The 15,179-nt window shown below is 66.2% G+C and overlaps 1 protein-coding gene across 1 annotated transcript; it reads left to right on the forward strand.

Annotated features, from left to right (window-relative positions):
* The first annotated feature begins 3,697 nt into the window (after positions 1-3,697).
* On the forward strand, positions 3,698-14,575 carry SYNPO (synaptopodin). The gene is made up of 4 exons (XM_075441624.1): positions 3,698-3,711; positions 3,806-4,074; positions 10,065-11,980; positions 13,240-14,575. The coding sequence occupies exons 1-4, from the start codon at positions 3,698-3,700 to the stop codon at positions 14,014-14,016; spliced, it is 2,976 nt and encodes a 991-aa protein (XP_075297739.1). The 3' UTR covers positions 14,017-14,575.
* Positions 14,576-15,179: the final 604 nt, after the last annotated feature.

Raw genomic sequence — 15,179 nt, forward strand, 5'->3', positions numbered from 1 at the left:
CGATGACATGCCCCTCTCCCAGCCGAGACCTCGCCCTCGGCTGTGTCGGTGCATGCGTTCGTCACTCAGCGGGATTTACGCTCGGCACAAGGCAAGCGGGGTCTGTCTGCGCTTGTCCCGGCGCCGCGTGAGTCACGCAATGGTTAAACACAGCTTTGTTAGCCGGGTGCCGGGAATTTCACTTCCCAGTGGGATGTTTCCAAATGAGCTTTTAGGGAGCCTTTGCAGCTCAGGGGGGTCTTCCTCACAGGGAGTGGGGCTGGGGCTGGGGCCGTTCCGCTGGCTGCGGCCAGAGGGAATCAGTGCGTGCACAAGCATCCTCAACGCAACCCCTTCCCCTCGCACAGGTCCTTGGACACTGCTCCTCTGCCCGTCCGGAGAAGAGAAATTCCTGCGAAACCCTCCTTGGTGACGCGTCTCCCCGGGGCAGCTCCCTGCGGCTGGGTCTCCGCAAGCTGCCCGCTCCCGTGGCGTCGTGCCTGGCCCTCCGGTCTGCAAGAGCAGTGAAGCTGGGCTCGTGCCCCGCACGTGGCCATCTTCCCCCTCGGACGCTGTCCCACTCCAAGGGCCGCTGCCGGGCAGGAGCCAGCCCCCTGGCCATGCGGAGCGGGTTTGGAAGGCTGCGGAGAGCCAGCCAAGCACAGCGGTGAAGATGCTGAAGGCAACGCTCCGCCAGCCCTGCCTGCGAAGCCAGCCCGGCCGCCCCGTGCCCGGCGAGGCTGTGCCAAGCCCGTGTGACACCGAGGGGGACACGCGGGGGGACACCGGCTGTCAGCAGCAGAGGGGGAGCGCAGGGGGACTGAGGTGCCGTCAGCTCCGGGATGCTCCTGCCACCAAGACAGGCAAGCAGGAGGGCTGGACGGGGCTAGCCGGAGGGAAGGCGAGCAGGAGCTGCCGGCGGGAGCCCGGGGGGCTCTCTGGGGATGTGCTGGGTCCCTGGTTGGATGGCAGCAATGTGGCCTCGGTGCCTGAGCCAACAGCCCCCCCAAAATGCCCTGGCTCTGCCCCGGAGCTGCCCCCCGCAGCAGCCAGCCCCACTGCTGACCCCAGCCAGGAGTGGAAAGTGGTGAAGATCCAACGGGTCCTTATCAACCCCACCAGCGAGCTGAGGAAAACGGGTAAGAGAAACCCCCTCGGGCCACCACCCTGCAGCCCAAAAGCCTCTGCTGTGATCCCACTGCCGGGGCTGCCGCTGCCTGGCACAGCAGTGGGAACGCCCGGCCCTTCCCATGGCAGGACCTCTGCTGGGTTAGAGGTCCCAGGCTCCCGGCCGAGCCGCTGGGACTTTTTTAGCTTGAGATGATCTCTCTGGCTTTAAAAATAAGGAGGAATCTGTGGCTTTCTCAGGAGGGGGTTGGGAAGGCAGCAGGCGGGTTTTTGCAGTCTCCAAGAGTTCGAATGAACCCTGAGTGAGGCACGAGCGGGGTGGCTTCCCGGCCCTCACCCTGGCCTTGGGGCTTGGCAGGACCCTGCCAAAAAGGGGTGATCAGGGAAGCTCCTGGGGCACTGCCTGGGACAGAGACATCTCCCCCCGGTCGGTCGGGGCAGGGATGGCCAAGCATTCTTTACATGGCTTGGGGCCACCTCTCTTTCAGCCCCTGGTTTAAAAATTAAGCGCTTTATTTCAGGCTGGTTGGTTCCTACAGGGCTCTCTGCCATCGCCTGGCTGCGCAGCCCCGTTTCACAGCCGCTCCCCTCTGTGGCTGTCCCTTCAGCCACGGTGACACATGCACAGGCACATATCTGGGGTTACTGCAGACCTCCCCAGCTAGGGCAGATGCTCCCGCGGGATCAGACCCATCCTCTTACAGGCACCAGACCCTCTTTTAAACTCCACTTCCGCCCTTCTTTCTATTTCGCTCCTGCCCAGCTGTTATCTCAGCTGCCACGCGGCGCCGGGGCAGGTGTGTCACTGTCCCCATGGGATGGCATTGCCGGATGCTGCTGCTCTGCTCGGAGCCTGGTTTTCCCAAAGCAGTCCCCAAAATGGGGTGGGACGGGACCAGCCGGGGATGCTCGATGTGAACCTGGTATCCGGAATCCATCCCCTGCTTTTTTGGGGTGTCAGACGTCCTCAAAACCAGCGGCTCCCTGGCTGGGACAAGGGCCGGGCAGCTCAGCCAAGCCCTTTGGCTCACCGTGGCCCCAGCAGCTCCGTGGCCGGGCGGGCGTCGTGTTTCAGGGCTCAGCAGGCGAAGCCGACGGACCCAAATAGTCAGATCTGCGGTGGGGAAAGGTCAGGCCTGACTCTGTCCAGGCTCAGCATTTTCCTAACCCCGAGCCGCCATCCAGCGCTTCTGCTGCCAGCCTGGAATTTTAAAGTAACTCGACAGGTTTGCTGGAAAGAGTCTGTCTGTCCCGTTTCCTCCCCTTCCAAGTGAGATCACCACCAGCCGCTGCCTGCGGGACCCGTCAGACTTTCCAGAGCCGCCGGGCAGGATGTTGCTGAGGGTCCCGAGCGAAAAAAAACCCTGCAGGGTTGCGAAGGGGAGGTTTGGTTCAGAGCGGGGATGGTGGCAGAGCAGGGAGGGAAGGGCAGGTCACGGCGCGGGTGGCATCGGGGCTGCCTCTGCAGTGGGGCGTTTGCAGGAGCATCCCCGGGAGCTGCCGGGGTTTCCCTCCTCTTCTCCTTAGCTGGTACAGAACCCCCACCCCATGAAGCTCCTGCAAGAGAAAGGGGTGCATCCATCCGCACCCAAAATCGTGCTGGGGTTCTCCAGAGAGCTGGGAGGCAAGAGGGTGCACCCCGAGCCGTGCAGACCCACCCAGCAGGTCCTGGGTGCCCCGTCGGTCCCCCTCCAGCAGCCCAAGGCCAGGCTGGCGGCTCCCAACTATCCGGCGCGGCGGCCCGGGCTGGTTGGCACCTCTCGGGGCAGGCTGGGGAGCGCAGCAGAGGCTGGGAGATGCAGGAGGCAGGACTGGTTTCGCTGTCTGGTGTGCAAATAAACGGAAGGTTTCGCTCCCCGGGGGCTGCCGAGCCAGCGCCAGTCTCCCTCAAAAACCAGAAAAGCACAAAAAAAAAAAGCAAAGAGGGGCAGGAAGAAAGGAAATTAGAAAGGCAAAAAGTCCGGCCAAGAGCTCATCCTGCGGTGTGGACAGGGGCGGGAAGGGGGTGAGGCTGGTCCCACCGTGCCCAGGAGCTTGGCAGCGGCGAGGGGTCTGCAGCCTGGCGCTGTGGTCCCCTCGTCACTGGGAGCAGACCACCCCTGGCAGAGGGTTTTCGGGGTCTTCCCGGGGCGGTGACACCAGTGCTGGATTTTTGCCCCGCTCTGAGTTCCCCAGCTCTTTAGGGATGGGGGAAACTGGCAGCAAGGCGAGGCCCTGCTTCACCGCTGGCATCCGAAACGTCATGGGGTGCTGCAGGTCCCCAGCAGTGCTGGGGGGGGGGGGAAGGGGGTGAGGGCTGGGGTAAGGGGGTGCTCAGGGCTGGGTAAGGGGATGCCCAGGGCTGGGTGAGGGGATGCCCGGGCTGGGTAAGGGGATGCCCAGGGCTGGGTGAGGGGATGCCCAGGGCTGGGTGAGGGGGTGCCCGGGGCTGGGTGAGGGGATGCCCAGGGCTGGGTAAGGGGGATACCCCGGGCTGGGTGAGGGGGTGCCCCGGGCTGGGTAAGGGGTTGCCCCTGGCTGGGTAAGGGGGTGCCCCAGGGCTGGGTAAGGGGATGCCAGGGCTGGGTGAGGAGGATGCCCCAGGCTGGGGATGCCCGGGTCTGGGTGAGGGGGATGTCCCAGGCTAGGGATGCCCCGGCTGGGTGAGGGAATGCCCGGGCTGGGTGAGCGGATGCCCCGGCTGCTCCCACGCCGGCAGCGGGCTCAGGGCAGAGCCAGCCGGGAGGCGAAGCGGCGGGGCAGGGCGGCCGGGGGAGCCGGTGCCGTCGGGGAGGGGGACCCCATCCCGCCTGGGCTGCCGGTCGGTCGGGGCGGGCAGGGGCAGGGCCGGAGGGACCCACCACCCCCCCCGCCCCCCCGGTCCCGCTCCGAGGGCGGAGCTGCCGCAACTTTCCTGCCCGCCGCCTCCTCCCCGGTGCAGTCGGGCTGCGAGGGGCGGCGGCACCGGCACCGGCACCGGCACCGCGGGTAGGGCTGGGGCTGGGGCTGGGGCTGGGGCTGGGGCTAGGGCTGGGGGGGAGGGCTGCCCGCGGGCGGGGCTGGGGGGTGCGGGGGGGTGCTGGGATCCGGGGGTGCCGGGAGCTGGCGGTGCGCTGGGGGTCCGGGGGTGCGGGGGGGTCGGGGGGTGCTCGCCCAGCATCCCCAGTCGGGTGCTGGTGGTGGGCGCGGGTCTGGCGAGTGGGGCTGCAGACAGCCCGGGGGGAGCGGGGGGCTGAGGGGGGTTTCTCTCTCTAAATCAGCTGGGTGGGTGTCTGTTCCCCCTGCCCACGCCCGGGAGTCCTGTGCCGGGGGTGGGAGGCACAGCGGGGGGACGTGGGGGGACGTGGGGGTCCCCCTGGGCTCGGCAGGGTCTTCCCGGGCAGTGTGCCCTGTCCCCCGTGACGGGGACGTGATCTCCCCTGGCCGTGCCACCCGCGCTGGAGACGCCAGGTCTGGCCCTCCGGCTTTGGCAGCCGGCGGGATGGATCCCTTACGGTTGTGCAAGCGACAGGCGAAGGCCCCGTTTCGCCCCGCTCCGTCCATCCGACGGGGACGAGCCGAGCCAGGTGACCTTCTCTCCCCAGGCCAGCGCCTGGGGCTCGTGGCACCAGCCCGATGGAGCTGTCACCGTGTCCCCGGAACCCCGGGATGGGTCATGGCCAGCCCCAGGGGCTGGGACTCACCTGCCAGCTGGGATGGGGACCCCGCGGTACCCTGCCATGGGACGGACTGGCGCTGCTGCGTGACGGGTGGGTGGATGGCAGGGCAGCCTGGAGGACGTCTGCCCGGCTCCAGCCTCCTTTTGCAAAGCGAAAAGCTGAATTTTGGCCGGCTGGGGGAAGGTGCTGCCTCTGCTTTTGCAGTAGCAGCAGCCTCTTCTTCCCCAGTGTGGATGCACGCAGGGCTGGGGCTGCTCGCTGCATCCCCTCAGCTTGGCGTGCCCCGGGGCAGTGGGGCTGGGGCAGGGGCAGCCAGGCCCTATTAAAGACCAAAACCCCCCCAGCCCCTTCTCCTCACCCCCCGGGGTGGCAGATGGGTGCCCCAGGGCTTGGTACTTGGGGACTGCGGGGTGATTTTCAGCAGGATTTGGGTGCTGGGCAAGGCGGGGGCACGGCTGCGAGCCGGGAGGAGCACGGGGAGCCAAACAGCTCCAAATCCGGCAAAGCCCTCGTGAGCAGAGCGCAGGGAAAACTTGCAAGCGCATCGAATTTTCTCGCTGTGCCAGATTTTGTCACTGGCAAAGGCGCCGGCGAGGAGAGGCCCAGCGCGGTCTGTCCCGCCAGGCAGGCGAGGTTGCTCCCTCCACGGCACCCACCGACGGAGCCGGGGCTGCTCGGGGCTGCGGGGGCCGGCGCGGGTAAAAACTTCATGGAGGTTTTGTGTCTGTGGTAGGAGGGTTGGAAGCTGGGAAGGAGGCAGAAAATAGTCATATTTTAACCCATATGTTCGAATGGTATCTGTTCCTAGCTAGCTCGACTGCCTGTCTGTGCTACCCTCCTTGTTTTCCTGGCAGCAGATTATTTGGGATAACTCTGGGAGCTGGAGGGAAGCTCGGACTGAAATGTGTGCGAGTTGGTGTGCGCTGCAAAAAACCCTGCACAGCTGTAGTTAGGGCAAAAGGCCAGCTGGCTTCTCTGCCAGAAAACCTGCTTACATTTCCTCGGTGTCCGAAGCCCTCGATGTCTGGGTGAAAACACTGGATTCCCCCTCCCCAGCACCGCCCGGCTGTAGATGTACGTTGGGGTTCGGGGCAGGGAGGTGGCACCGTGGCGGTGTGTGTCCCTCTGCAGAGATGGCGTTCGTCTCGGTTGAATTCTGGGGTTTGCTGGGGGGATGTTGCCAGCAAGAGGCACCGTTTGGGTTGACCCACAGCAGCCCGAGAAATATTTGGGAAGGGGGAAAAGCACCTGCTGGTTATGGATGGTGGCTGCTGCACTGTGCAAAGGTGGATGTGGGGTTTCTGGTCTGTGCTCTGCCTGGCCCTGGACAGCCCTGGGGCCGGCGGGTGGCCCGGTGGGACACCCTGAGCATCCTCCTGCGAGCTGGCCAAGGTGGGCTGCAGTGTTGGAACGCCCGAGCATCCAGACCAGGAGCAGGCTAGGGATAGAGCCCAAACTGGAGCTTTTGGAGTCACCTGCCAGCCTTGAGTCCAAGATTTCGTATGGCCTGCTGCATCCCGCCAGCCCCAAGGGGACTCTGGTACCTCTTGGCTTGTACAAGGTCTTCTCACCACCACTCTCAATACTCACAGCCACCCACACCTGCAAGGTGACAGCTTCCAAGTCATTGGTTTTCTTCTTGTGACATCCCAGCCACCTCAAGACCAGCGACATCCACTGAATCTGTTGACTCAGAGAGCCCTGGGGTGTCTTCCCTCCCTGCAATTTGGGGCCACATCGCTGTCTCATTCCAGCTCTTGGAGTCCATGTCAGGGCAGAGCAAAGCAGGGTCTGATACATCCCTCACCATCATTCGGATGGTGACTCCAGCCGTTGCTGGCTGGACTTCAGGCGCTCTGCAGTAGCGCTGTGCAGGGGGTCCCAGCCTTTGCACGGAAAGCTGAGCTGGAAGGAATTTTTTTTTCCCCATCTGGCCAGGAGAGGAGAGCACCAAAAACGCCTTTCAACACCCTCGTCATCCTTGCTCTGGAGGGGAGAGTGCAGTATGTGCTGCGGGAAGGATGGGTGACTGACAGCTCGGTGAGAAGCTGTTAAGCCCTGCACTTGGGGGACGTTGGTGGAAGTCACCTCTGGAACAACGGGAAACCAACGGAGCGAGTGCCTGTGTGAATATGTAGGTAGAGATCTGCAGGCTCCTCTGGCCGGAGCCGAAGTGCTTTGCACCGAAACAGCTCGTGGTGGCCGGCTGCTCCCGTGTGCCGGGAGCTCAGCAGCCCTGGGGGCACGGGGAGCATCTCCTTCCCGGCACCCCTGGACCGCAGCGCTGGGGGCTGTCAGGGAACCGCCCCAACGTGGGGACGCGGCAGCGGAGCGGGCTGCCGGGGCTGGATTCCTTGTTCTTGGAAGAAGATGGGTCATTTGGAGGAGGGAGACGTTTCCTTCCCGAAGGCAGCGTGGAGGCTGGTGTGTGGCGTGGGAAGGGAGGAAGGAGGGGAGGAAGAGCACGAGCAGAGCCAGCCACCCTTTGGATTTTGGACTGGACTCCCGTTCACGGGCGGAAGCCGGTTCCCAGTGCCCCGTAACCCCGGGTGCCCTCGGCCACGCATCGTTTTGCTTTCACCTCCTCCCCGCGCTGCTCGGGCTGCCTTCGGCCCCACTCCCCTCCTCCTCCTCCCCAGCACGTGGATGTTTCTAGCACACTGAGCTCCCTCCCGTCTGCCGGGGCTGGGGGAAGCGTGTGGGCAGAGCCCACCCGAGGCTCCCCGGCCGGCAGGGATGGTGGGGAAGGGTGAAGGGATGTTCCCAGCGGTGGGGAGGGGAGCGAGGGGGGTGGCAGCTGCCCCGGGTGACCGGGTCCCTCCGGCCACCGTGGCAGATGGCTGAAGGCTCTTGTGCCAGGTTGAATAACCTCGTCCCACGGCTCAGGCTGGGAGGAGAGAGGGGAAGGAGGTGGTCCCTGCCCTTCGGCTGGGGATGAGGTGGCACCCCCGGTCGAGCGATGATGAGCCGTGTTTGCAACGGTGCCTGCAGAGCTGGGTTGCAGGGCTGAGGGGTCCGTCTGTCCGTCCGTCCGTCTGCTGGGCTGTGCAAGCAGGGCGGTGTACGGGGCTGTTCGCTGCAATTTCCTCTGGCCTGCCGGAGGTGTCAGTGCTCTCCATCCACGTGATGAAAATTGGGTGTGAAGAGCAATTTATTACCTCCACCCTCCCCACTGGTATCCTGAGGGATTTGCTCCCAGCAGGCTCACGTGGAGCAGCCCAGGAACGGTGGGTACCGGGTGGGCAGGGGCAGAGGGGCTGCTGGAAGGGGATGGGGGGCCACGAGGTGATGCCAGGAGCAGATGCCAAGCGGGGGGATTTCAGGTGGGGGGCTCCCACCCAGCAGCACCCCATGACCCAGAGGGATGCCTGTGCCCAGGGCAGCAAAGGATGGGGATACCCGGGGGGCAAAATCCTGGGGGGCAAACCAGGCGCCGGTCCCGGCTACGCGGGAGCGTATCCGGCAGCCAGTCCAAGCAGGAACGGGCTGGCCAAGAGCTGAGTCATCCCTCCAGCGCCGAGGAGATCCTCCAAGGCCCCTCGGTTGCTGTTAAAAGGCAGTAGCAAGAGCGAGAGGCTGCGAAATGGCTCCGCCGAGAGCTCAGCTTCTTAGGCGGCCTCGGCCTCCGAGGAAGCGGCGATGCTCGTCTCGGAGCATGAATTTTGCAGACATCTGGAGCCTGTGGCTTGTTTCTCAACGGCTCCTTGGCCGTGTTTCTGCTCCACTTCGGAGATAAAGGCGGCGAGGGTGACCCTGCGGAGCGGGAGCTGCGGTGCTGGCCGCCCTCCAGCCAGCCCGGCCGGAGGAAACCGCGGCCCCGCTCTGTGCCGCCGCCAAAGCAAATAGAAACGGGGCGTGAAACAATGCCGGGCGCGAACCGGGGGAGAGGTTGGCCGCCGGCGTCGCCGCTGCGGACGGGCTCCTCGTCTCCGGGAGGGAGTTTCCACTGGCATCTCTGCCTCCTCTCCCCCGTGCCCAGCCAAAAGCCCTCCCATCGGGCAGCCCGAAGGCTTCGTCCGCCCTCCTCCTCCCGCTCTCCAGCGGTGCTGGGGACAGGGCGGAGACTTGCTGGGTGCTGAGGTAGGTGGGAGGGATGAAGGGTGAGGAAGAGGAGATGCCCAGCTTGCAGCAGCCCTCCTGCTTCACTGTGGGCTCGCTGGAAGGATTTGGCTTAGTCATTCATCCCTTCCCGCGCTGGTAGGCTGAGCCACTGCTGAAAATATCCTGGAAGACTCCCAAGCGGCACAGAAGGCAAGAAAATGAGAAACACATGAAGGGAAGAAGGGAAGGGATGGATCCCACCTCCCTGCTGGGGCTGGAGTGGGGGCACCCTGTCAGTCCCGGCAGCGGCTTTGGGGAGGGGGCTGCGCCCTTGGTGGGGGCTGGGGTGATGCTGGTGCTCCCCACCGGTCTCTGACCCTGAGCCGCGGCCTCGGCGGGGCCGGGGACGTTGCCCTTCCCATGGGCGCTTCAGGGCGAGCTCGTAGGAAATTGCTCACCCCGAGAAAATGCGTTCCCGGCAGCTCCACATCCTTTTGGCCTCTGGGAAGGGCTGGTGCCCTGACCTTTTGGCCAGCGCATGAGAAGCCCAGCAGCACTCCGACCGCTCGCTGCGGGGCTTTCGCCGGGCTTTCAGCACTTTGCTTTTAGCTCTTGCGTAGGCTCCCAAGGAGTGAGGCCAGTGCCTCGCTGCGGGCTGTGTCTGTGTCCGACGGGTCGGGATCTGCACAGCTTCTGCCGGCTGCTGCCATCTCGTGTTGCTCCATAAAGGAGTCCCCAGACGGGGCTGGCCACCGGCCTTGCCATGAGGTTATGGCGGGCGCTGGGTTCGCTCTCCTGCCTGCTCGGGGCTCAGCGTGCCGGGATTTTGGGGCGAGGGACCCGGGGACACACACCAGCCCCTTCCCAGCCCTCTGCCTCTTCGAGACCGGGGCCAAAACCATGTGAGCTGCAACGTGAGACCTGCCGAAGCCCTTGGAGACATTCCTTTCCCATACGGTCACCGCGGCGGGAGGGGAGGAGAGGTCCCGAGTGGCCCTGGGTGTCCCCTGGGCTTTGCCATCTGTCCCCCCAGGCATGCAGAGCTGCAGCTCAGCGTCTCGGCGGGGGCCACGCTGGGTCCCCATCACCCCCGGACTATGGTATCCCCCCACCGCGTACCCCAGCCCCGGAGCATCCCTCCTGGCTTCCGCCAGCTGCCGGGGAAGGGGCTGGGATGGTGAAGGGTACCTGGAGGCAGGGCTGCTGGTCCTGGACGGGGAGGGCTGGGATGCCATGTCCCCGCTGAGCCCCCCTAACCCCGCTCTCCCCTCTGCCCAGGTCTCTCCCGCAGCGCCAGCCTCTCTGAGAAGGAGCTGAAGGAGGCGAAGGCGCGGAGCCGGAGGATTGCGGCACAGCTCACCACGGCACCCGGCCCCAGCTCCAAGGGCGTCCTGCTCTTCAACCGCCGCAGGCAGCGCGTCGACGGGCTCGGCGGGGCCGGGCATGATGGGGGGCTGCCACTGAGCCCTGTGCCCCGGCCAGCAGCCATGGAAGAGGGCGAGGGGCAGGGGACGAAGACGGAGCCTGGTCAGCCCAGCACCCTGGGAGAGGAGCTGCGGGCGAACGCTTCTCCATGCCAGGACCCGCCTGCCGAAGCCCAGCAGGTCCCGCTTAGCATCTACCTGAAGGAGAACATGGCGTCGGCCACCACCAACGGCGTGCAGGAGCGGGTGGCCGGTAGTGGGATGGAGAGCGGGGCGGGGGGGCTGGGGGATGCAGAAGCCCCTGCGGGGCCAAGCATGGAAGCTCTCACCCCGCTGCAGAGCCCTGAGGAGGGGAAGAACAGCGAGGTGCCCAGCAAGGTGCCCGGCGAGGTGCCCGGCGAGGTGCCCAGCGCGCCGGCGGGGACGGCGACGGGGACAGCATCCCCGGCCGGGCAGCAGCAGAACGAGGTGCGGGGCCGGCAGTACTGCGAGGTCCATCTCACCCTGGCCAAGCCCAAGCCCGTGAAGAACCGGACGGCCAGACCCTTCGGCACCCAGGCATCCCCCGCCAGCAGCCAGCCCGCGGAGGGACCCCCCGCCACCGAGCTGCCCCCGCCGCCCACCTACGCGGAGACGCTGAGCAGCCCCCCGCCGCTCACCCGCGTCCGCTCGCCCCCCGCCTACTCGGCCCTGTACCCCCCCCGGGAGCAGAAGGTGCTGCCAGGTCCCCCCCTGGGCTGCGGGGTGAGCGGACCGAACCCCCTGCCCAAAACGGGGATCCTGGAGGAGTCGGCTGCCCGGAGAGCTGGCAAGAAGTCCATGTTCACCTTCGTGGAGAAGCCAAAGCTGGGCCCCAACCCCGACCTGCTGGACCTGGTCCAGAGCGTGGACAGCAGGAAGAAGCAGAAGGAGCAGGGGGAGCCCGGTGCCGAGGACGAGCCCTTCGCCCTCGGGGCTGAAGCCGCCAACTTTGTCCCCAACAGCAGGGCCAGGGGCGGGCAGCACCTCCCGCCGGCCGATGATGCTCCGGCGTGGTCCTCCTGCCTCAAGTCCCCCACCATCCAGCCCAAGCCGAAGCCGCAGCCCAGCCACAACCTCAGCGAAGCCAGGGGGAAGGGGGCCGAGCTCTTTGCCCGCCGACAGTCCAGGATGGAGAAGTTCGTCATCGAGGCTCCCTCCCAGCCCGAGCTGCTGCGGTCCCCGTCGCCCACCATGTCCCTGCCTCCCTCCTGGAAGTACGACGCCAACGCTTGCCTGTCGCCCATGGTCTCCAGACACCCTTCCAAGAGTCCTTCCAGGCCCTCCAAAACTCCCCCAGCATCTTTGTATGGTGGCAACCTGATGGAGAATGAGGTCTCCCAGAAGGAGCTGGAGATCTCCAAGCACCAGCCTTACCAGCTCCAGTCTTCGCTCTTCATCCTCTCCCCATCCAAGGGCCCAGCGAGGTCCATGCCCCGGGAGATGCCTCCACCCAGACCCTCTCTTCCCGATGCCTATCCCTACACCCAGCAAACCTCCTGCTCGACCTCTCCGTTGCCTCCTTCCCCCATTTGGCATCCCCCCACCGTGCCCAGCGCTGGCCAGACCACCTCCAGCCCCTTCCCCGGCACCGGCGGGGCTCTGCCCCTGACTCACGGCAGCCGTGCCGGTCCCGGAGCCCCAGCCGAGGTGCTGCTGGCCTCCCCCTGCCGCCTGCCGCCCCGAGCGAAGGGGGGCTTCCAGGCACCCCGGCCCTCCTACTCCACCAGGAACGCCGGCATCGAGCCGCAGGTGTGGAAACCTTCTTTTTACTACAAGTAGCAGTGGTGGAGAGAAAGACACGGAAGGGTTTTAGGCTTCCCTCCACCGGCCAAGTCCTCCCTGACTGCTCACGGGTGTGCCAAAAGCCAAACCAACCGCAAAAAAGGGGGAAAAAAAGGAAAGGAAATAGAAAAAAGAAGTGACTGGGAGGCTGCAGTTCCAGGATGGAGGCGAGCCCTCGGTGTGGTGGGAGCTGAGGGGTCCCAGGGAGGCGGCAGGAGTCGGGGACATAGAGCCCGCGGGATCCCAAAGAGCCGTCAGGAGCACGCCCGTCCCGCGGGATCACCGGCACTTTCTCTCTTCTCTCACCTGGAAACTGTATGGAGCATCGCATCTCTGGCTCCGTCCTTTCCTCGCCTCCTGCCTTTCCAGCTCCGTAGCCGGCAGCTCTGCCTGCTCACCCACAGCCCCTCTGTCCTGCCGGCTCCTATCGGCCTCCTACCAAAGCCAGCCGGAGGGGACACGCCGCCTTTCCGCCTCACTGTGCCTGCTCCTGTCTCTTTTGCTGCTCCTTCAGGATCTGTCCTCGTTTTCTTCCGCGCCGCGGGGGACCGGCAGAGCCCCCCCGTGCCGGGGACACTGCGGGGTCCCGGTCCCTTCCCGCGCTCGGTGCCGGAGCTGGGGCCGGGCAGCGCTGCTCGGCACGGCCGGGAGCGAGGGATGCGCAAGGGCAGGGCCGGCTGGGCGACGCTCAGCCCCGTGCTCACGGTCCAGCCGTGCCTCGACTCGTCCCTCGCTCCGGCCGCTCCCCCTGCGGTAACGAGTTGCCTTTCAACTGTGCTTTTATTTCTCCTTTTTCACCTTTTTTTCCCCCCCTCCTCTTTCTGAATACACTCTCTGCACTGTCAGACCTGGCTCTTCTCTTTTCTGCCGGCGCGGGAGCCGCTTCTGGGTGATGGACCCCCGGGGCGGCGCAGGGGGGTCTCCGTCCAGCACCCGGAGGGAGGCTTTGGGAAGCTGCAGGTAGTGAGAGGTCCTGGGTCGTATTTTGGGCAAGGACGATAAATTGCAGGCTCAGCCTGCCCCAGCCGCCTTGGCTGGCGAAGTGGTGCAGAGGCAAATGCATTTTTGGGGAGCCCTTGCAGGGGGTGCAATGCACGAGGCTGCACCCCCAGTTCCTGCGGGGCTGACCCAGCACAAAGCTTGCCCCGGCACCAGTCCTGCCCCTGTCCCTCTGCTCTGTCCCCTTCGTCCCCCTGCGCACTAACCGGCTCTCTGTCCCCCTCCAGGATCAGCGGCCGTCCCTCCCCGCCTCGCCCACCTGGACCCCCCGGCCGGCGCGGCGACCGGGCAGCCTGGACGGCTGGGCCAGCCCGGCCTCGGTGCCCGAGCTGGATGAGGGACCCCCCGTGTCCCCTCCGTGGAGCGAGAGGTCCCCGTCCCCGCTGCGGCAGGACGCCGACCCCCGGGCCAGCCGGCAGATGCAAGCGCGGCTCGCCAGGAACATCATCAACGCTGCCCGGAGGAAAAGCTCCTCTCCCAAAGCTGCGGGGCCGGAGGGCTCCTGGCCCTTCGCCCCCGTCCCCGCCGGCCCCCCCAGCCTGCCCCAGTCCCCTCGGCCGCTGCGGCTGGAGGGCTCCAGAGCCCTGGCCCTGCAGGCTGCCAGCAGCGCGCCGGGGAGCCTGGGCAGCCCCTCGCCCACCCACAAAAGCCCCATGCCATTGCCCCGGGCGGACGGCACCCAGTTTTGTGCCTCCCCCGGGATGTCCCGAGCCGCCTGGGCAGAAGGTCGCCGGCTCCTGCTGCCACCCGGCGTGTCCTGCCCTGTCCCTGGGCTGTCCCCCAGCCCCAAGAGCCCCCTGCCATCCCCCGCGGTGGGCAGGCGGTCCCCGGCCAAGCGCTGCACCTCCCGGTCCCCGACAGACTCGGACGTCTCCCTCGACTCCGAAGACTCCGGGGCCAAGAGCCCGGGCATCCACAGCTTCAACCTCTGCCCCCGAGGCTGGACCGGCAGCCTGCGGCTGAAGCCGGGGGGGCTGCCCTCGGGGGCCCCCTGCACCTCCTAGACGAGCCAACCCTGTCCCCAGCCCTGCCAGCCCGGGCGATGCCACCCGCTGACACCCTGCCGGGAACACCCCAACCCTGGGGACTGCAGTCCCCAAAAATCGGTGTCCCCGCTGCTCGGCGGAGCTACGGCTGCCGCTCGGCGTGCCGGCGGGGTCAGGTGCCTCCGCCATGCCGTGGCCCCCGCTCTATTTTTACCCCCCTAACCTTTCGGGGCAGGACTGCCTGGTCAGCAGGCAGCGCGGGCAGCGGGGGGGAGCCGGCCCCCGCCATGGCCCCCTCGCTCCGCAGCCCCACACCCCGGAGCAGGGATGGGGACGGGCTCGGTGGTCCCCTGCAAGCCCCCCCGTCCCCAGACTGGGTGTCGCAGACCCCGGCACCCCACAGCTCTGCGTCCCTGGGGCGGTGCCCACCGGGGCACAGCACACCCAGCTCGGGTGGGCAGTGCCGAGTGGGTGCTGTAGCCAGGGACCCTCCTTTCCCAGCCTCCACATCTGGCTGGTTTCAGCTGAAATCAAATTTTTGGGAGGAAAAGTTAATTTTTTATTCTGGCCCCTCAGTTCCTCATTGCTTTTTTTTTTTTTTTTTTTTTTTTTTTTTTTTTTTTTTTTTACTTTTGACCCCTTCTCAAAGAAATTCCCCCCCCGGTGAGCAAAAAGAGAGCCAAAGATATTTATTGCCACGGCAAGGGGATCATCTACAAGTGCCCTCCCGCGGCGCCCAGGCCCCATCTGTCCCCGGTCACTGTCCCCGTCCCCAGGCTCACCCCATCCCTGTCCCCACGCCTGCGGGACGGAGGGACACAGGGGGACCGGCGGGCACTGTGGCAGCCCGGGGGGGAGGTGGGGGGCTGGGGGGGATGAAGGAGGCCGTGCAGGTTGCAGAGGGTTTGAAGGAGGTGTGGGTGCAGGAGGTGATGCTGAGGGTGTCTTGGGGACGAGCGGGTGTCCCCATGGGGAGCCCTGCAAGGGGCTGGGGGTGATGCAGAGGCCCCCCGAGGGCAGCGGTGTCGGAGGGAGGCTCGGGGAGGGGGAAGTGATGGGGAGAGGAGGGCGTCAGGGTGGACACAGTTGTGAGGGAGAGCCTGGGGACAGCAGTGGGTGCCCAGGAGGGCGATGGCTCCCCAAAGCACCCAGGGGTGAGCAGGAGCCGGTCGGGGTGCCAG

The sequence above is a fragment of the Opisthocomus hoazin genome, chromosome 22 (assembly GCF_030867145.1).
Source record: "Opisthocomus hoazin isolate bOpiHoa1 chromosome 22, bOpiHoa1.hap1, whole genome shotgun sequence".
Taxonomy (NCBI): domain Eukaryota; kingdom Metazoa; phylum Chordata; class Aves; order Opisthocomiformes; family Opisthocomidae; genus Opisthocomus; species Opisthocomus hoazin.